Source organism: Aulonocara stuartgranti, assembly GCF_965226115.1.
Source record: "Aulonocara stuartgranti genome assembly, chromosome: 20".
NCBI classification, from domain to species: domain Eukaryota; kingdom Metazoa; phylum Chordata; class Actinopteri; order Cichliformes; family Cichlidae; genus Aulonocara; species Aulonocara stuartgranti.
The window spans coordinates 10,612,918-10,635,009 of record NC_138956.1 but is presented as its reverse complement, the minus strand read 5'-3'; the positions used below and the strand labels follow the sequence as shown (position 1 = coordinate 10,635,009).

At 42.4% G+C, this 22,092-nt stretch overlaps 1 protein-coding gene across 5 annotated transcripts in view; it reads left to right on the top strand.

Annotated features, from left to right (window-relative positions):
• The window catches only part of mib2 (MIB E3 ubiquitin protein ligase 2), a 38,199-nt gene extending 22,503 nt beyond the window's left edge, over positions 1–15,696 (top strand). For all 5 annotated transcript variants that reach the window (XM_082518247.1, XM_082518246.1, XM_082518245.1 and 2 more), the window contains 11 exons: positions 241–403; positions 992–1,125; positions 2,519–2,667; positions 3,129–3,285; positions 3,984–4,138; positions 9,682–9,808; positions 9,910–10,170; positions 11,789–11,967; positions 12,203–12,396; positions 12,535–12,600; positions 12,913–15,696. In XM_082518247.1, the coding sequence (XP_082374373.1) occupies positions 241–403; positions 992–1,125; positions 2,519–2,667; positions 3,129–3,285; positions 3,984–4,138; positions 9,682–9,808; positions 9,910–10,170; positions 11,789–11,967; positions 12,203–12,396; positions 12,535–12,600; positions 12,913–13,154 (1,827 nt within the window). In that variant the 3' untranslated portion in view covers positions 13,155–15,696. The remainder of the gene's footprint in view (positions 1–240; positions 404–991; positions 1,126–2,518; positions 2,668–3,128; positions 3,286–3,983; positions 4,139–9,681; positions 9,809–9,909; positions 10,171–11,788; positions 11,968–12,202; positions 12,397–12,534; positions 12,601–12,912) is intronic.
• The last annotated feature ends 6,396 nt before the right edge of the window (positions 15,697–22,092 follow it).

Sequence of the window (22,092 nt, the reverse complement as noted above, 5' to 3'; positions counted from 1 at the left end):
TTTGGCAAATGCCAGTGCCCTTTTACTCCATTCTCTATATTCCGGGTTTCAGGTTTCTCCCTGTTTATGTGCACAATGTTTACTGTGCTACTTGCAAAAGTAAAGGATCCAGTTGTTTAACGTCATCACATTACGACTGACCTACTTCATGAAAATTAGGTTGTACATGGGTGTTTAGTAAGGATCATTTATTTGTCATTGTCAATTCTTTCTCACCTATTCATTGTGTTATTCTCATAGGTGCTGGGCCAGGTCGGCAAGGTGTTGAAAGTATATGCAGATGGTGACCTACGGGTAGCATTTGGAGGCCAGACATGGACATTTAACCCAGCGTGCCTCTCAGCCCAACCCGTGGAGGTGGATGCCAACCTCATGACGGCCGAGAACCCCAACGAATCTGGAAGTAAGGCCTCTGCCGGGAAGAGGGGGCTCATCTCTAACACACCAGCTCCAGCTTTATCTCCTGCAGGCTTTCAGTTATCCCCCTACTCTCCCTCATTTCAGCTTTGCTACGCATCCTTTCTCATCCATGCGGCATCAGTGGCATCAAGTTTGTTTGTTTTTTTTCAGCAGTGTGTAAAGTATGCTTCTTTCTGAAATTTTCTCTGTAGCATCTCCTGATCCTGCACTTTGACAGCAGGTGGACACGTTTGTCATCATGTCACAAGTTCTCAGCAGTCTCTTAATCATGACAAAATCTTCTCTGTTTATGTGTTCAGTTCAGATTATGGGAGGCTAACAACAGACTGATGTGTGTTTGCAAATGTGTGTGGTCAGATTCCAGTGCATGCTGGGACATTTTGACTCATTCTAGCATTCGTTAACCAGTTCGAATGGCTTATTTTTTTTTTTTTTTTTTTTTGCAAGGCTTGTGCGACATTAGAATTGAAGTGGAAAAAACTAATGTAATTCTTTTGTCCTCTGTTCCCTTTTCACATCCTACCCCTACACCTCCTCTTCTCCCTCTCTTTCTGACTCTGTCTTTGTTCAGGTACTGTCATCTCAGTGCTGGAGAAGCTGCTCTCTCAGTCCACAGAGCAAGACAATCCCAGTCGGCTAGTCATTGAGGCAGCGCATGGCAGTGCCAGCAAGGTGCGGGAGCTGGTGCAGAAGTATCCTGACAAGGTTAGTGCAGCACTCCTTCTCTTTGCTGCAGTCCACTGTCTGTTCCAAGAGCTCTTTACATCAGGGCTCCAGGCCTTGGGTTGAAGTCTGATTGACTTATTGAGCCAGATACAGCAATATTATAGGCTGACATTTTCCAGTCTGTCAGTGCTATTATGTAAAAATGCAACTCAAACTCAACTATAGGACTCACTTGTTAACAGATTTACAAGGTTTCCCCTCCACCCTCACCCACTGACACAGGCAGTGGAAACACTGTCCAATAATTTATTGATGTAACCCCAAAGCATGACATATGTATCTTCAGGTCACACAAGAGGGCTGAGACCTTACATTATTATAGAGAAAACCAACAATTCCCCCATGGTTTGGAGGAAAAATCTCCAACACAACCAGATGGGCTACCTTAGCCAAAGAATCAAATAATTCCAGGCATTAATTGCATGTTTGAATGACAGAACGTAAAACTGGTTTTGAAAGGACAGATCAGTGATTGATCCAGGCATGCTGTATATAGAATATATTTTCTTTATGAAGGTATTTGTAACAGTGCTTAAGTCACTCCTAACTGATTACAGGTGAAGAATAAGGCATAATCTAAAAGCTGTCAAACAATATGGGTAAAAAAAAGCAATAAGTGATCAGTTGTTTAAAAGTAGAATAAAATGTTGGCATCATTTTTCACCCTTTGATCATTGCCTGTGTTTTAGTGAGGTTCTAGACTTGCTGTGCATCACTGTGTGCAGTTTGTCTTCATCATGAACCAGATTTTCTCGGCATCTGTCAAACCTGAGATTCATTGTTTACACTGTCTTTTGCAATTTTCAAGTTTTCCTGTTCACATGTGCTTTTTTTTTAGAAAATACCCAACTGGTCATTTTGGGAAACCCAGCTGCTATAGATAGACCTCAGATAGGCTGTGGGTTTTACAACCTCATTATCGTATTGAGTTTTTTCCTCTAAATGGCATCCCTCAAACACCTCTGAGTCACATGTGGCTCCTTTTGTGCATCAGTGACACACCGAAGTGTCGAAATACTTTTGAAACCTTGCAGTTTGGCCACTGTGTGTTAGTGTAGCTGTGTCGCACTCACTTTTCATTCAGTGTTGATCTAGACTACTTAAATTGATGTTTGAAATTTCCTAAGATGTTTTTCTTTTGTTCAAGAAAAAAGGAAAAAAAAGTCACACTGTGAAGTCGGAGTAAATATTTATCTCTGCATTCAGCTCTGCTGTGACGACACTACTTATTTGGATTATGTGTTCAAGTGTATGACGAGTGTGGTTGTTATTCATGTGCAGATTATTTCCAACCACTCTGTGTTGAGCTCAGTTATTGTCCAGACTAGCATCAGCTCTGATGAATCTGCAACGATGTGTGTGCCCATGGCAGGTGGATATCAAGAACCAAGGCAAGACTGCGCTGCAGGTTGCTGCTCACCAAGGCCACATGGAGGTGGTGAAGGCCCTGCTGCAGGCAAACAGCTCAGTTGAGGTCAAAGATGAAGATGGAGACACGGCATTGCACTACACTGCTTTTGGGTAAGGACACACACACACACACATAAAAAAAAAATATATATATATATATATATACAGAGACAATTTGCCAAATACAAACAAGAAAAGACTAGCATATTGCAAGTCCAAAACAGGAGCTTGTGACTGACAGATAAATGACTTGAGCTCAAGCTAATCCCTTTCCTTGTAATGTGATCACCTGTTCACAGAAGTGACTGCCTTGAACTGTTGCATAATAACCATAATAAGGCACCCAGTTAACGTCCTGCGTTAATGTGATCAGGAAAGATTTCATATAATCCAAATTATAAAAAAGTCAGATGGGATATTTGTGTGTCGTGGTAAGAAACTCTTGGGCTTTTTGAAGATGCAGGTAGCTTTTTCTTTTTCTTTTCATTTGTTGTCTCCTAGTTTTGAATTAATATAGTTTACAGAAATGTGAACAATCAAGTGCGGGTTAATTTGTGTCTGTTTTGGTCCAGTAATCAGGCGGAGATCGCGCGGCTGCTGTTGAGTAAGGGGGCAAATGTCAACCTCCTGAACAACTCCATGTGCACGGCGCTCCACATCGCCGTCAACAAGGGCTTCACTGACGTGGTGCGGGTGCTAACTGAACATTCTGCTGATGTCAATCTCCAGGTGAGAGGTGGCTGTGTGCTCAGTCCTGACCCCAGCCATAAATAAAAATGATCCAACATGTTAGTTTTTTTTATGCTTGATCGTTTTTCCAGTGTTGCTTTTTACTCCTTATCTTTTATTTGAACTAAATTAACTCAACTATTTGACTCACTCTGGTGCAGTTACTGGTTAGGAGTGAATGAGCTTATTATTAATTATCAAACTAGTCAGTTTAGGGGGGTGGAGAGAGACCCTTGAGTAAGTGTTTAGATAGCCAGTAAGTAATCTTCTCTGGCTTTCAGTCATACTGCCCATAGGGGATTTTTCACATGGTCTAACACGCCTGCAACCAGGCCAACAATTTCCTAATTTATTTTTTTCTGCTTCAATGGTGTGGCTACTCAGCTAAAAACATGCCAGCCCAGAGTTTTTTCAGCGTTTCCGTGTGATAAATGTGCACGTGATCTGAGCGTACATCTGCTTTTTTTGACCATTTCATAAAGGCGGGGAAGCATATAGGCAATCAGGAACTTTTGCCTCCCTGGATCAACAAATTGTAGTGAACAGAAATCATGTTCAGTCGACAGATCACCGGAATATTTTGTATAGAAGATGTTTAATAGACCATGTCAATGTTATTTTCTAAAGTCTCAAGAAAATATTTAAAAACCTGAATTTGAAAAGCTAGTTTGACCCTGTTTGCTTCCTGTCTTTAACAGGATTCATACGGGGACACGCCGCTCCACGACGCCATTGCTAAAGATTTCCGCAATATCATTGAGATCCTGTCCGTGGTGCCCAACATTGATTTCACCCAGCAGAACCACAGAGGCTTCAACCTGCTGCACCATGCTGCCCTCAAAGGAAACAAACTGTGAGTGGGGATGACGTAATCATATCTGCATGCGCAGTCACATGTCATACACAGAAGTGAAATTAGGAAATATCCCCAAAACTTGTTGGAAAAGATTTTTTGACTTTAAATGTTTTTTTTTAGGCACTTGAGGCATTTTCTTGAGCTCTAACATGCAATTGGGGTTTCTAGGGGTTACCATTTAGTGTCATTAGAGGATTTTAGGACTTTTGAAAAGATTTTGCCTTGTAGTCTTGCAGTTGTCACTTTGAGATTAAGAAGTATTGGGCATGTGCCTTAAAATATCACAAAATTGAATGTGCCAAAGCAATAAAAGACTATTATTGACTATTGTTACTGGCAGGAGTTGGGGTAGTTTCTTTAGGAAGAAAATCATAGTGGGTTTCATGTGCCAATCGTTGCTGAATTTCTTGCAGTAGTCACTGGCATCAAATTCAAATTTTATTTTTTTTTTATTTGTCACGTACACAGTCATACACAGTACGATATGTAGTGAAATCAGTGGTTCTGCTTTGGGCTGAGCAAATTAATGATACTATACTATGTTTCAGAATTTGGGAAACTGGTTCTGGATTAAACCTCGCACCACGTTGATGAAAAATCAATCAAAAGCTTTGGTTTCCCCAAATCTAGCTTTATGTACACCAAACAAATTCAGCTGCAAAGTAAAAAACCTTTAGCGTCATTCAGCTTTCAGTCCTTGCTCAGTTTTTCACCGTGTATTGTTAGTTTAAACGCATGTATCTGTGAGCGTTGGAAGTGTGCGTGTATAGGCTTGTGTGCTTATGTGTGGGTCTCTTCTGTGGGTTCAAATAAGGATTCAAAGGTCGGCTCTCTCAGCGCTATCTGTTACAGATAGATCTCATCTCCCACACAGCTTCTGCTGCTGTCAGCAGGCTGACTGTCAATATGAGGCAAAAATGCAACAACATTTACTTTTGCGTCACTTCTTTCTGTACACACTCAGTTTTTTTTATTTCTCTTTTCCCTGGACTGTATGCAGTCTAGTCATTTCTCAGCAATGCAGTTTTGAGATTCATGAGTGCGTAAAAATTCCCAAAATCCAAACAAAAGCTAAACAATGAGCCAGACATGTTTTCCCAGGAAAGACTTTATTAACACAGCAAAGCTGTCACGATTCGGCTGTAGACTTTGTCACTGCTGTGTAACACTGTTTTAGAGGCACAGAGAGAAGATACTGTACACTGTGTTACATAAACTTCACTTTGCAACGCTGTCGAAATTCAAGCCCATTCTGAAAGCGGCTCTGCACCAACACAGACACTGTCCGGATGGGAAAGAGGTACAAGTGACACCGTTCGGAAGCTGGAAAAGGATCAGCTCAGCCATTTTACTCAACACTGAAGTGCTTAAGGCCAGCCTTCAAAGTTGCCTCAGTGGTACGTGCCACAAAGGCTCCATTATTTTCTGTCTGTTGGTTTGAGGCTGATCAACACTGGAGGTTCTTAATCTTAAGCTGAGTCTTGACACAGAAATGCAGTTGATAACTGAGTTTTCTCACAATGATAGGGTTTCATATAAATGTTCCCTGGATTTTTGTTGGTGTGCCGGTATCTCCCTCTGTTCTCCACACCTCCAGGAACATGTAAAGGTAGAGGGAAAAGTCAACAATCATCATTCTTCTCAGTAATGCGTTGCCTGTTGCTTAATGCGGTCTGTAGTGTGATTTTTTTTTTTTCTTCATTAATTTCCGGAGTATTAACAATATATTGCTTGAAATGATTGAGTGCAGTTCTATATGTATAAATCTGTATTTTCTTTAGGTGGAAATTGGATTATTTTGATAAGGTAAAGAAATATTGCATTAAAGATTCAAGTGACTTTTAAAAGGTTGCTGTTTCCCTAAATGCAACAAATCTGACTGAACATTTGCTTTGAGGCCTTAACAACCTTTTGGGAATTTTCCATTACAAATAGCACAAATTTGTCATGGAAGATTTTCCCCGGCTTTTTAAGGGGTGGGTCAATAAGGCAATAAGGCAAGTAGTTAAAAATACCAGAATCACCGTAAATTCCCCCCGAAGCAATTCATTCATTCAAGGCTTTAGTTCAAGACTTTAAAAGTGTATCTTATATCTAAAGTCCATGAATCTGTATGGTCAGTAAAGAACAAATGCATTACTCTAGCTTACTATAGTCCGCTGGCTGTTTTTCCTGAAGACTCTCCTCTATTTATTTATTGCTATAAATTGACTTAAAAAATGCTGCAAGTTAATGAGGCTTTCTCCTCAAAAAAGGCTTTAAAGCCTCAAATTCTGACTTCCTCCCAGTGACCCACATATCCTCAGCACTCCCACAGCCAGGCTCCTCCTACGTGTCTTATAATCTACTGACCTTGAAAAATAGTATCTCAGGACATCCCTGCACATGAGCGGTGTGTGGACAAATGTGGACTGAGCGGGGAAAAGACTTTTGGCAAGCAACACCTGCAAGTGGAGGCCGCAGTAGACAGTCATTTAATAAATGTCCGATCTGTTCTGGCAAGTGTCATATGTGCACCTCTGGGAATTTAGGCTGCTCTCCCCAGCATTCATTTAGCCTGACATCAGCTGCTGCACCAAAAACAGAGACACAGGATTTACAGTGTTCAGGATCAACTCGGTTCACCAGGTCCTTCATTTATCATCAGCAGGCCTACACTATACTAATGCAGGACAGTGACTGTCTACTTTTTGTGTTTCTATATTGTCCAATACACATAGCAGACTAAAACTGCTTCTTTTGTTTCCCTCATTGTCTGTTTTCAGTCCATTTGTCCATTAGGATATTTCCACTGCTTAATTGATGGCTGCTTTACTATCCTGAGGATTGAGTTCTCAAGAGCAGCTGTGACCTTCTTTTTTGTGACCAAAAGACAAGAATGTTCTGTTTATTAGAATATTTATTTATTATAAGGAAATGGAAAAATAGGGTCTTGAGGCCAAGTTCACAAACAGTCCTGGGAAAGAAAAGAAACAAGGCTTGTTGCCGGATTTCCTTTTAGAGGTTTCAGCTCGATAGGAGAGACGATGCTAACTGTATTTACTTGAAAATGAAAACTGCTTGCCTCTATTTCACCTCAACATAGCTTTATTGTTTTCTCCTCACTTTCACCACGTCTGCAGCAAGTTTTTTTCCCCTTTTTCTTCAAACCCTTGTCTTCATTTTTAGTGTTCATCTTGACAGTACTGTGTAAACTCTCTGACACAGCTAGATTTCACAACTTAGTCACTCTTATAGCTAATAATACCGCCACGTTTTATGTTTTGTTTTGTCGTCTCGTGTACATCAAGCAGTCCTCCTGCTTTTATCAAGCTTTGATTGAAAAGCAAGCTACAAACAAGCATGATGGAAACTCCCAAAAATAACCTAATGATGACTTCAGTCCCCAGGAAAGTCATTACCAGCGTGCCTAAGATGCCCTCCAGCTCTTGCGCGTGAGTGCATGTTTGTACAAAACTGCCTCAAAACGCCAGCTCAAGTCTGAATATTCGTGAACACACACAGGAGTAAGGCTTATGGAAGAAATGCAGAGAAGAAAGGCACAGCAGATATAGAGGTGACACAGCTGAGGCGGCTGCTACCCGTCCTGAGTGAAGCTAATAAAAGGTGGTCTGGAGCTAACTTTTATAGCTCAACCACACACACGCTGACACACACGTATAGAGCTGCATTGCAGATACCAATGACCTCTAACACAGTGTCTCCCTAACAGCCTTCATCCATCAATCGTGCCTATACATGCCGCTTACTTATAGCAGTCCAGGACCTCATGTATTAGCGCTCTGCTGCTAAGAGTCCTGTAATCACTGTAAAATTTTAGTTAGGTCAGTGAAACCTGCATTAAAGTTGTCCCTGTTACTCTGATGTCATACAGTTGCATCCAGTCGGGTTAAAAGAAAAAGCACAACTTTGAAAACCATTATTCGAATTGGAAGAGTATTATTTCCAGAATATGAATTACATTTATTTATTATTATCAGACAGACTACAGTCTCAATTATAATGCGTCATCTCAAGGCAATGCAGACAGTGATTGGATACAGGGCCATGTTGGTTAAAGTGTCCACTCCCCTAACAAAAAAAAGGGATGAGTTAAAAAAAATAATGATGGGTGTTCCTTATATGCCATCTGTTAATCTGCTTCAGCTTCACTATGATTGCTCGACACCAGCTATCGATGTGTGCACCACTGGTGTTTTTCAGTGAGACCCAGCAGGATTGACATTAAAATTAAGTTACGATCACTGGAAAGTTTGCTTCACCTCACACGGAGGCCTTCACAGACACGCTAGCTTCCCGGGCGTTCGTGAAGGCTGTCGACTTCAATTTCACACGTCATAAAGCAAACTCGGCTACAGACCAGAGGGCAACTCAACAGTGCAGTCCATCCTTAAACTGCAGAATTAGTCCAGTGTGGTAAAGATAAAAAAATAGTTCCCATATTGTCACTTCACCGAATGCAGCCGAATTTCAACTTCACTTTTGTTAACCTCTCACAGTTAAGACGACTTGCTCTAATCTCTAATCTGACCAAACTTGCTCTTAAATTTTTCACGTTAGAAAACTTGAGCTTGGCTGTCCTCAGCTGAGTTGAGCACTGTGTAAATGAGGTGGAGGTTGTGGTATTTGTCCTTGATGTAGTGCACTGTTTGTTTGAATACTGATGATGATGGTGAGCGTTCTTGTCAGATTGGCTTGTTAGCGGCTTTACAGCAGCTGCGTCTCAGTCCAAGCTCATTTCAGAGACCAGGAAACTTGATCATATTTCCATTTCTGAGAGGTTTATGCTTTGTGCCTTTTCTTCAGCTCAAGGTGGTGTTGTAGACACTTGTCGCTGTCTGGTCAGATTCAGGCACATAATGATAAGCCTACATCAATATATGGTTAAGGAAGTACTCAATGTTGTACATTTAGGCTGTTGTCGTTTTATTTATACTGTAAGTGCGTAATTTCATTAAAATTCAGTGGAAAAACAAATAGTATTTCCCCAGCTGACATCATAAATACATTGCACTTTTTGGGCCCTTTTCCCCCCCCCTTTTTTTTACTTCTCTATTTAATATTCATTATGCTGATGTGCATGATGGATGTTCACTTTATACTTGGTATTTAGTAGAGATTTAGAACAGCTTATTTGTAATCCTGCTTGATTGTTTTCTCATTTTAAGGTCACATAGTTATTGCTGATATAGTATTTTATTTTATTTTACCTTAGGAAGGGAGAACAGGCCTTATTACATATATTTGAGTAAAATAAAAGGACAGTTGAATAACTATTTTTTTGTTTCCTGTAAAAGCCTGACTTGTTGTCCCTTTGTTCCAGTGTCCCTACGTTTAAGTATTTGTAGATAAATAAAACAACATCAAATAAAATACATTGATATTCCATTCAATTCAAGTGTTACCATTATATCAATATTCAGCCGTTTCTGTGAGTGTTTGATGGGGCAACAAGCTCGAAGACAGCTAATACAGCACTTAATTTAAGGAGTCAGGAACGATGTGGCTAATTGAGTGTTGTGTTTCTGTCCTGCTGGCAGGGCCACAGAAAAGATCCTGGCCCGAGCACGGCAGCTGGTCGATGTTAAAAAAGAGGACGGCTTCTCTGCGCTGCATCTGGCGGCTCTCAACAACCACAAAGATGTCGCAGAAATCCTCATCAAGGAGGCGAGTTGACCATACGTTTGCATATTTACCTGTTTAAACCGATGCTTTTGTTGTAAAACTTAAAAAAAAATGTATTTGTTTTTGCTCTTCTTCTTCTACAGGGGCGCTGTGACATCAACATCCGAAACAACCGGAACCAGACGCCGCTTCAGCTGGCGGTGACGCAGGGCCACACAGAGTTGGTGCAGCTGCTGGTGGACGAGGGCGCCGACGTCAACATGGAGGACGAGGACGGTGACACGGCCATGCACGTGGCCCTCCTCCGCCCGCAGCTGGCCAACGTTATGCTCAGCCCATCCGTAGGTACCAGCAGCAGCGAGGAGAGCAGCGACGGATGTTCCTCCACGTCTCTGTACTGCAGGGTGAGAACTGACGGGGAGGGGGAGGTGGCATGTTGTTAAATTTGTTCTTTTCATTTTTAAAAGATTCCTTCGAGGGGAGCGCCTGGTTTGATGAAACTGTTTTACTGCTACACCAAAGTTCACCACTTTTTAACTTTTGCGATTCCCGTTATGATGGGATAGATTTAAAACATGAGATTGGCATTTAACAGATCCTCTACTGTTGAATTCTTGGTGTTGCTGGAAGTGGATCAAATGAAAAGAGAGCAAGAGAAAAGATGCTGTTTGACAGGATGAAATGGTGGCTAAATAAAACCTGGCAACAAGGTAAATATAGGACAAAGACAAGGTTACTAAGACTACTAAGAGATGTAAATATAGACTGGATAAGAGAGTAAATGGCGATCAGAACATTACTTTAGAGCTGGAGAAAGATTATTGCGGGCTTTAGAGTGTAAGTGCAGGCTCATAGTAGGGTAAATAAAGGCTAATAAGGGTCGAGGATAAAATGATGGACATAGATGAATAAGTGTTACACTATTTACCCTTAGTTCTAGGGGTTAATTTAGTGTAAGAGAGTTAGTTGACTTTACCAGGTAAACAGCAGGATGAGTGTGAGAAGGAGTTGGAAGGACTCAGGTGGCATGACCTTAAAGACGGCGTTAAATAAGGAGTAAGGACTTTGGCAGGTTGTATAAACATGGCAGAAGAGTGGGGTTAACTGCGGACAAAGTAATGAGGAGTGCAGTGAAATGATACCATATATAGTTTAAAGCAGGGGCTGCATGCCCAGTGAAGCTATAGACATTTGAACAATAAGCCCTCAACATTTAGGATTTCGTAAGATGACTGTGTCTTTGACTCTAATCTCGTTCTGTGGCTTTAAAAGAAAATACTGGCAGAGACTTTGTAATGAATGAGAGAACGGCTAATTCTACTACTTGTAGTTAATCCAAATTGTACGTTGTTAATACAAACATGCTTTGCTGAGCCGTTAGGACTGCTCTGACATCATCAAAATGGGAAATAGATGGATTTAGGTCACATGATTTCCACGTATTCCTACACTGGGAAAAGAGAGGTTCCGGTAATTAGATAGATGCTAACTTTGTTTATCTGTTGTTTGATACTTGGCTGAATCTTTTACTCACGAGAAGTGGCCTAATATTCATTTTACACAGACCTTGACTCTTTGCTTTGAGCAGCACTTTAATTGCTGTTCCACCAGTTCGTGTTGGTATCATTGCACCAGTGAAGAAGAACGTCCTTTCTAGTATACATGACCGCAAACACTGCAGCTCCTCTCAGCATCCTGGACACCTGCCAAGCGCACACTAATACACACACATACACAGCCATGAAGGTGGCTAGACTTAAGTGCTCAGGGCTGTTCTGGCCACTGTCAGCAGATGAGTTATTAGGAGTTCTTCCGTGCTGATTAGGAGTGCAATTATATATCAGCCTTAGCTGGGTTGCACTGTTTTTACTTCAGTTACCTGGTGTTGCTTAAATTCAGCTCCTGGAGGTTTTTAAGTTGTTCTCAGCTCTCACCGTTCGGATCAGCTGTTAGGTTTTTAAAGAGTGCGTCTCTAAAACGGTCTAAAATTTCTCTCCCCTCCCTTATCTTCTCTGTCCACAGCTGAACGCGACAGGTCTTCTGGGGAGTACGGAGCTGAGCATAGGCACAGCTGTCGCCTGTTTTCTAGCGATGGAAGGTGCTGACATCAGCTACGCCAACCACAAGGGCAAGAGTCCTCTGGACTTGGTGGCAGACAGCACCATGCTGCAGCTCATCAAGAGCTTCTCTGAGAAGCACAGGTAGCCGTTTGCAAAATTAGGGTTGAAGTACACGAAGCGGTGGCTGATATTTTTATGATGCATAGTTCATAAAACATTCTGACGGTCATATTTACACTCTTATGTGCTATTTTTCATTGAAATGACAAACAGAAAACAGTTGCTAAGGAATAAGCGCTGGTGTGTGGGAGTCAGCTGAGGTTAAAAAAGGAAGCCTTGGTTTAGTGGGGCGTTATAGCTGTGTGTTGTGTGTCAGGTTGCAGCGCCTGCAGGCCATCACATGCGGACAGGGCCTGAGCAGCGCCAGCCTGCGGCGGGTCCACACGACGCCCAACACCATGACCAACCTGGTTCTACCAACGCCGCCCGGGCCCAGCGAATGCCTCATCTGCTCCGAGCTGGCTCTTCTGGTTCTCTTCTGCCCCTGCCAGCACAGTGTGGCCTGTGAAGGTGGGCTATGCCTTTTTTCTCTCTGTGTTGTTTGCTCTACTTTCATTATTGAATGTCAAACAGTATTGTTATTGATACAGACAAAAATAGACTTTGAGTCTAATTGATCCTTGGCTAATGCGGTGCTTGTCTAAACAGAATGTGCCCATCGCATGAAGAAGTGCATCAAATGCCAGGTCACAATCACCAAGAAAATTAGGCAAGGTAAGTTCTAGCTGCTTTACTGTCCGAAATCTTAAGCCTTAAATGTTTCTTGTTATCTTAATGTTTATTCATGAAATTATTTATTCATTTATGATGTCCTAAAGACGACGTCTCCGTATTCGTGGTGCTGTCTGGTCACTCAGACGCAGCCTTGAATGGTAAATGCAAGCAGCTGTGTGTTCTGGACACTGCTGTCTCCGTGTTAACCTTATTATTTTGAGCCATTAGTACAGCAGGACGGTCTCATCTTGCACAGCACTGCACAGTCTGCATAAAATGAACTCGTTTAATAACAATGACCTCTTTCCACAGACCAAACGGAGGTGGACTGCAGCCCCGGCACCGAGAACTCAGAGCAGCACAACCTGCTCGAACAACTGCAGTCCCGCTACCGTCAGATGGAGGAGAGGATGACCTGTCCCATCTGCATCGATAACCACATCAAGCTGGTCTTCCAGTGCGGGCACGCCTCCTGCATCGACTGCAGCGCCGCGCTTAAGACCTGCCCGATCTGCCGGCAGACCATCCGCGAGCGGATCCAGCTGTTTGTCTGAGCTTCTCTCTCCGCTCAGTCCAGAGAATAGTGGAGGGGGGCATCGGAGAGAAGCGAGGCTGGGGATGGGCAGTGGGCAGCTGTTATTTTGGACACCCCCAGTAACCCCAACCATCCCCTTGGATCAGCCCACAGGCTGCTTGACTATCAGATGCTGTATTAAATCACTGAGAGGCCACCTTGTGTTCGGAGTAGCTTTCATCGAGCAGCGCAGGCAGGAACGTGTTTATTAATTTAATTCGATTTTCAGCTCCAGGACAGATGTTTAGCTGAGTATGACAGTCAAAGTCACGAGACGACGCCGCTGCTTTGATTGGCAAGCTGGGAGGGTAAAAAAACGCCCCTCCCCTCACTCACTACTTCTTTTCCTCACTCCCACCCAGCCTCTGCCTCGTGTAATCTGTCCTCTCTTTGCTGCTTTAAGTGGATGTTTGTCCCATCATCCTCTCTGGCTCTCTGGCCACATCTGTTTACAAGGCTGCGCAGAAATCACTTCTCATCTTGCTCCTCAGCCTGTCCTGTGAATTATGTTTGCTCTCATTTGTATCAGTCTCTTAATAATCAGTGTTAGTCTCTGCAGAGGGAGTTGGTATAACTAAAGGCTCTCTATATAATCCCCAACCAATTGTCTGTATGCAAGGGGAAATACACACTGTATATGCATGAACATATGCATATTGCAAAGCTGAAAAGGACCGTGTCGTCATGGGTGATTTGTTGTCGTTTTCTTTCTCTCTGCTTACATTTGTGGTTTATAACGTACCTACGAGTACAGGTGTGTATTTATGTGTGAAAGGTGGTATTACTTAGTAATGTCCTTTTTCGGCCAAAAGGTTTTTGGTTTCTACTGAAGTTCACCCCCAAGCCTATGTCCTCTACTCAGGGTATCAAATCATTGAAAGCACTTGGAATATCCATACAGAATTAAAGAGCCACCCCCAGACACACACACACACACACACACACACACACACACACACACACACACACACACACACACACACACAGATACAGATACACAGCATTATAAAGCAACAGGTTACTGAAACGAAAGGATGGAGAGTTGGGCATACTGACTAAGAACTGAAGTAGAAACACTTTGTCTAAAGTCACAGTTTCATTCTCATTAGTTAAACGAATGTTTGCAACAAAGCTGATGTTTTCCTCTGAAAATACAAGAAAAAAAAAAAAAGTCCACCAAGCTTCCCAGAAGAACCAGTCGGCTTCGTTTCTGTGTTTCACTTTGTGTGTGGCGACCACTCGGTCTGTCTGTCACACGGCTGGTGCGGAGAACCCAGCGAGCACACACTTTAACAGCTATTTTGTTACCAAACCCACCAGATGTATTGTAAGATCTAGAATCAGAAGGGCAAAAACATTGCGTAGTCGTGTCACTTGTGTATTTCCTTCCACGTCTACCTTTGTAGTCCAGTCTTTTCAGAAGAAAGCCTCCCTTTCTCCTCTGGAGTTCTGGATTGTATATCATCCTGATATCTGTTCTTGGTGTGTTAACTTGAAGGGCTTATGCAGATATATATATATATATATATATATATATATATATATATTTAATTTTTATTTTCGGACATAAGCTTCCAGAGACATTTTTTTTTCTTCATTAGATCCCAAATTTTGGGAGAGGCAATGTTAAAAAGATGTACATTTGAATGTTTTTTTTTTTTTGGGAGGGGGTATATCCGGTCTCACTCTGCCTTTCTTATGTATAAAGAAAAAAAAAAAGGTAACAGAGAAGGAGCTGGAGAAACCAAGGGGTACCACGAGATTTGCTTTGAGGAAAGAATTTTTCTTTTCTTTTTTTTTATCAGTGCCAAATCGCATGAGGATGTGCATGGGCATGCACGCCCGAAATTACCTAGACGCACTATGCTAAACCCCTCTAAGCTCAAGCGAGCGTTCGGTTATTCCAGCAGTGTGAAGTGAACTAAAAAAAAAAAGAAGCTAATTTTCATGTTTTTTTTTTAGGTTAGAATCAGAAATATTATCACAGCACACTCGGTTACTGATGTTAGCAGCTGAGCTAATGGTGTTAGCCTTTTAACTTTAGCTTACTGTTTTGAACCTCCTCGTGTTCTCAAAGAAACGTGATGTTACACACTTCTGAAATATTATCAGTCCCATATCGTTTGGAGCTTTTTACAAGTATATATATATATATTTATATTTTGTGAGACATTGTCAATCAAGGGACACGTTTCTTACAGAAATTTCAGCATTTTAAGGATTGTTGGTGTTTTAAGGTGATGGGTTTACAGGCAAAGGCAATAATGTTCTAGAAAAAAAGGGGAAGATGTTTGTGGTTTTTTGTTTGTTTTTGTTTTTTTAAGGAGGTCGCTGTGAGGGCAGGAAACAATTTATGTATAAAAATTATATTAAAGCAGCAGTTGTTACTATTGGTGTTTGTACATTTCAGCTCTTGGAGTTCTGATGTTGGCCTTACTGTCCATTCCTCCTCTGTTGATGTTTTTTCAGTTGTATTCTGTACAAAAATATTTTGCAATAAATATGGAACTGTTTTCTAAGGACTTGGGCTTCTCCTATGCTTCATTTCTTAATTTAAACAATGAGATTTCCTTACCTCAGTTGAGTGTGCTGCATTTTCCCCTTGACTTGAAGCATGCTTGCAGAAATCAAGAGTCAGCAGCAACAGAATCAGATGCTAACCTCTGTGAATGAATGGTTAACTTATTAATTATATTTTAGATTGAAAAGGTAGCTCATTCTTTCAAATTTCACAGATTAAGCTGCATGTTTGTCAAAATTTTATTTGTAGAATAATGTGTCCAGTCATATCGACACATCTTGTTTAAAATGATGTGACAAGATGCTGTTTTTAACAAAGGAAACCTCTCAGCTGACCAGATATCCGTCGGTTCTTCTCATGGATGGAGGCTTGAATCTATCCCAGCTGTGCTTACCTGAGTTTATAGTCACCACTATTTTTTACAAACATATATGGATGTCTTACAATGTTTCTATAATGTTTTTAGCTATTTTTATTATTTTTATTATATTCCTCTGTTCAGCACTTTGGCCGACGCTTGATGTCTTTTAAATGTTCTATATAAATAAAGATGACTTGACCAGGTAACCTAACCCCATGCATGTCTTTGAAATGTGGGAGAAAGTCTGAGTACTCTGAGACAACCCACGCAGACACAAGGAGAACATGTGAAGTCCCCACAGGAAGGCCCCAGCCAGGATTTGAACCAGGACCTTCTTGCTGTGAGGTGATGATGCTAATCACTGCACCGCTGTGCTAGCCATAGTGCAAACTCACATTGTTGGACAAGAAGTACTCTGAAAAAAAGCTTTTGATCATATGTTTGTGATTAAAAAAACAAATGACTTCTTCAGGAACATTGTACATGTATTCAAATTATTATATAGCATCATCACTTTGTCCTTCGGATTGATCGATGGTGTAGTTCTTAGCACTATCCCCTCACAGCAAAGCGGTTTTGGGTTTGAACCGTGTGTATGGGTAGAACTTTTTGTCTGGGTTTCCTCTCACAGTACAAAGATGTGAAATTGCACCCCGAGGACAGTCCCACGATTTACACCTGTCATATCTCCAAACATGTAGCTCAATTTTAGCTGCCTATATAAAAAACAAATGATGATGCTGATTATTATTATGTGCCCTTTGACACTGGTGAATAGCCTTCACAGTATTGACAGGAATGCTTTAGATTTGTTTTCAAATAGTTTTTTTTCTCCCTAATCTGAAGGAGTTCTCCAGGGCTCCACATTAGGAATACTGATCTTCTCTGTATATAGTCATTTATGAAATGCTTGGTCCATTTTTATCCAGATAATTCAGCGATCTCACCCTAGAGTAACACAAACCCTGTAAAACCTTACCTACAGTACATCGCACTTCCTTTTTATAATAGTGAAAATTTGATTAATAACGTGTTAATAATCTTTCTTTGTGGTAAAATCTCTTTTCTGTTACTGAAAATCCTGTTATAGTAACAGAGTGGATACCTTGAACGAATGATACCATGGTGTTATCTGTTTTCTTTTTTATTTCATGTTTTATTTTTTTAATATAGATGAAATCAAGAAATAGCGGGGGTATCTTTGTAGTTACATGCAGGAAATAAAAATAGGTCAACAATACAATTTGAGTTCAATTTAAAGGTCTTATTTTCAGGATAATGAATGTTTATGAGCAACACATTTCCAGGGTAAAGTGTCATCAACAGAGATGATAATGTCCTGTAACAAGGTCTCAGTCTGGCCTGTGTCATGAATTTGATCAGAATGACCCACAGTATCCTTACCTGAACCATTATGGACTCTTCATCAAAGCAAAGGATTAAATCATGGAAAGTTTTGCACTCAGTTATTGTTAAGAATGATCCTGTTAGTATTCTCGATTTTCGAAGCCCTTTTTGTTGCTGCCTCGTCTCCCTGCTAATCCTTACCTTCATCAGTGCACACCTGCTTATTTTCAGACACTATTTTCATTCCTGTTTTCACCCACACAGCAAAGAAATTGATTTTTTGCAGCCTGTGAGAAATGAAAAGACTCCAAATGACTATTTTTATACCAGGAAAACTATTTCAATCACACTTTCCTCCCTGACTACATTTAGGAGGGGGGGGGGGATTAAATGGAAGAACACTCACTGCAGTATCAAAGATGATTTGAAAGGTTCAAAGACTGAAATATTTAAAGTGTGTGTAATAATGGATCCCTCGATCCCTTTCCTGGATGCATCCTCCAATCTTAGTTCCGCTAAACAGCAGGTGAGCAGGTTGTGTCCGCTGTAACCCTTTTAGTGTGGCTGGTTTCTGAGCAGCGTCTCTGGTTAAACACTGCCTTGTGCTTCCTCTTAGTCCTAATTGTCTTATGGCTCAGAAGGCTTTGGCATATGACTCAGTGATTTGGTGACGTCTGAGGACAGGATGACAGAACAGTGGGACCAAAAATCAAGCCGTGATGTTCGAATTTCTTGTTTTTGTTTGAACATCACAAAGCTGAGGCGATATTTATTTTTTTAAAAAAGGTTACTGGGTTTGTCTAATCCTCTATGATAAACGCCAGCTCGGCCAGTTTAGTTAGGTGGACTACAACATAAAATCATTCAGTACTCAATATGTATTTGTTTGACTTTTTGTTCACATGTTAACATCACATCTTTTATACTTGATATATCCCAATATTCCCGCTCTTGCCATTTCATCAAATACGCCTCTGCAATGTTGCGTGGAGATCAGGGGCAGTACCTGTGGACTGGCAGACCGGGGTGGTGGTCCCCATCTCTAAGAAAGGGGACCGGAGGGTGTGTTCCAACTACAGGGGGATCACACTCCTCAGCCTCCCTGGGAAAGTCTATGCCAGGGTGCTGGAAAGGAGAGTTCGTCCGTTAGTCGAACCTCGGATACAGGAGGAACAATGCGGTTTTCGTCCTGGTCGCGGAACACTGGACCAGCTCTTTATCCTCTCCAGGATACTTGAGGGTTCATGGGAGTTTGCCCAACCAGTCTACATGTGTTTTGTGGACTTGGAGAAGGCATTCGACCGTGTCCCTCGGGGTGTCCTGTGGGAGGTGTTGCGGGAGTATGGGGTGTCTGGCCCATTGCTACGGGCCATTCGATCCCTATACAACTGTTGCAAGAGCTTGGTTCGCATTGCCGGCAATAAGTCGGACTCGTTCCTGGTGGGTGATGGGCTCCGCCAGGGCTGCCCTTTGTCTCCGGTTCTGTTCATAATTTTTATGGACAGGATTTCTAGGCGCAGCCAAGTGGCGGAGGGCTTTCGCTTTGGTGGCCTCAGAATCTCATCTCTGATCTTTGCAGATGATGTGGTTCTGTTGGCTTCATCGGGTGAGGGCCTCCAGCTCGCACTGGAACGGTTCGCAGCCGAGTGTGAAGCAGCGGGAATGAGGATCAGCACCTCCAAATCTGAGGCCATGGTTCTCAGCCGGAAAAGGGTGGAGTGCCCACTCCGGGTCGGGGATGAGTTCCTGCCCCAAGTGGAGGAGTTCAAGTATCTCGGGGTCTTGTTCGCGAGTGATGGGAGAAGGGAGCCGGAGATCGACAGACGGATTGGGGCTGCAGCTGCAGTAATGCGGACGCTGCACCGGTCCGTCGTGGTGAAGAGGGAGCTGAGTGTAAAAGCGAAGCTCTCAATTTACCGGTCGATCTACGTCCCTACCCTCACCTATGGCCACGAGCTGTGGGTAGTGACCGAAAGAACGAGAAATGAGCTTCCTCCGAAGGGTGGCTGGCCTCTCCCTTAGAGATAGGGTGAGAAGTTCGGCCATCCGGGAGGGGCTCAGAGTAGAGCAGCTGCTGCTCCACATCGAAAGGAGCCAGCTGAGGTGGTTCGGGCATCTGACAAGGATGCCTCCTGGGCGCCTCCTGGGTGAGGTGTTCCAGGCATGTCCCACCGGGAGGAGGCCCCGGGGCAGACCCAGGACACGCTGGAGAGATTATATCTCTCGGCTGGCCTGGGAACGCCTTGGTATTCCCCCGGATAAGCTGGAGGAGGTGGCTGGGGAGAGGGAGGTCTGGGCCTCTTTGCTTAGGCTGCTGCCCCCACGACCCGGCCCCGGACAAAGCGGATGAAGATGGATGGATGGATGGACAACTGTTCAACCTTGGAGCTAGCTCGGTGCATTTATGCACGTAGACATGGTGAAGACAACCTGGTGAAGTTCAAACCGAGCATCAGAATGAGGAAGAAAGGGGACTCTAGTGACCTTGAATGTGTCATGGTTGTTGGTATTTCAGAAACGGCTGACCTATTGGGATTTTCCTGTGCAGCCAAGTTGAGTGTTTACAGAGAATGGGCCACAAACAACACATATCGAGCGGCAGTTTTCTGGGTGAAAATGCCTTGTTTATGCCAGAGGTTGGAGGGGAATGGCCAGACTGCCTTTCTCCTCCAAACTCTGCCAACAGTAACTCAAATAGCTATTTGTTACAACAAACAGAAGAGCACAAAGGTACCACTCCTCTCAGCTAAGAACAGGAAACTGAGGCTACAGTTTGCACATGCTCAGTAAGATTAGGGAATAACCTAACCCCATGACTTGGTCTGGTCTGGCTACCATTAAGATGGTAGGGTCAACTTGAAAGCATGGATGCATCCTACCTTGTATCATTGGTTCAGCCTCCTGGTGTGTGGGATATTTTTCTTGTTCACTTTTTACCTCTTAGTACCAACTGAGCATCATTTAAATATCACAGCCTACCGGAGTATATGACCAAAAGAGGTTGGCTGCACAACGCAGCATGTTCAGTGTACCTATGGTGATGGCTGCTTTCAGCAGGGTGACAGACAAAAACTGAAATCCTTTTAAACTGGTTTATTCAACATTAACCAGTGAGTTCACTGCACTCAGATGGCCTCCACAGTCACCAAATTTCAATCCAATAGAGAACAGGAGATTCACATCCTGGGTGTCCAGATGACAAAGATATTGCATGATGCTATCATGTAAATGGACAAATTCTTATATAGTGCTTTTCTACTCTCCTGGAGCACTCAAGCGCTTTATACAAATGCCTCCTTCACTCATATTCATACTCTAATGAGCGACTTAGGGTTAGTGTCTTGTCTAAAGATATTTGGCCTGCAGACTGGAGCAGCCAGGGATCGAACCACCAACCTTCTGACCTACTCTACCTGAGCTACAACCCATATCATGGCAATATGGAACAAAAGGTACCTTGGTGAATGTATGAAATTAAGGCACTTCTGCAGGCATAAGGGCCCCAGCTAACATTTGCCGATGTAGCCATGAAAATAAAGGCAAAAGGGGATGTCCTTTCTGTTATGTGAACTCAAACTTCTCACTTACATTTTGATCATGGGAAGGTTTGGTGAAAGACAAATACAAAAACATGTTTAGCACAGGATAAACAGAAAACACATGTTAGGAGACATATATACTTCGAATATTTGTGAATAAGGAACTGGCATCCATCCATCTTTTCCACACTTTTAATTATGATGATCAATATACTGGCATTTTCAGGTGTATTGTGCATTCTTCTGTCTCGTATCCTTCTGATTTTAGCTTCTGTTCCAGCTCCTCCTCGTTATTTTCCTGTATTAGAATAAATACCACTCTGACGATCTGACTTTGTCTTACTGATTTTCGTTCGTTTCACCGACCACGAACAACATCCATGCAAACATTTGCAGCCAGTGTGTCACTATTAGTGTGTTTCATCTCCTGCAGCAAAGCCAGAGAGATGAGGTGAGATCGCCATCTAGTGGCAGCTGGAAAATCAGAGTAATGACGTTTAAACACACACACACACACACACACACACACACACACACACACACACACACACACACACACACACACGATGTTATGATTTATATCCATGTCATTATGTCAGGCAGACTATATGTGGAACGGGAAGGCAACAAGCACAGGGCGATGTCTCAGGGCGCCTACAGAGGGCGCACTTCCTCACCAAACTGCTTTCCGTGCCCTGTGTGAACTGAAGCTCTCTCTCCTTTCCATCCATCCAGTGAGGTGAAGAGTTCTTGCTAGAGTATTTAGGTTATACTTAAAGGTCTATCCAACCATCTATCCAACATTAGTGCTCACAATGTTACAGAAGGAGACTGATAGTTGGATTTAAAGCTTTTGTGAGTGTTAAATAGCTGCTTGTGTTCTGTCTGAGAAAAACTCCTACATAAAGACACTAATTATTAAAGACACTGGTTAATTTAGGGGTTTGAAATTTGTCCGCTGTGTCCTGAACCTTTCAGGAGCTTTTCATACAGTTTCCCAGTGCAGGTGTAGCACTCTGCCGGTGTCATGGGGCACATTAACTCAACTGCAGAAACTCGTGTTTCTCCTCTGCTCCAGTCAGCCAAAGAGTACCTCAAGGATTTGTGCTGGAACCTCTCCTTTTGATAATTTATATGCTTCCACTAGGTC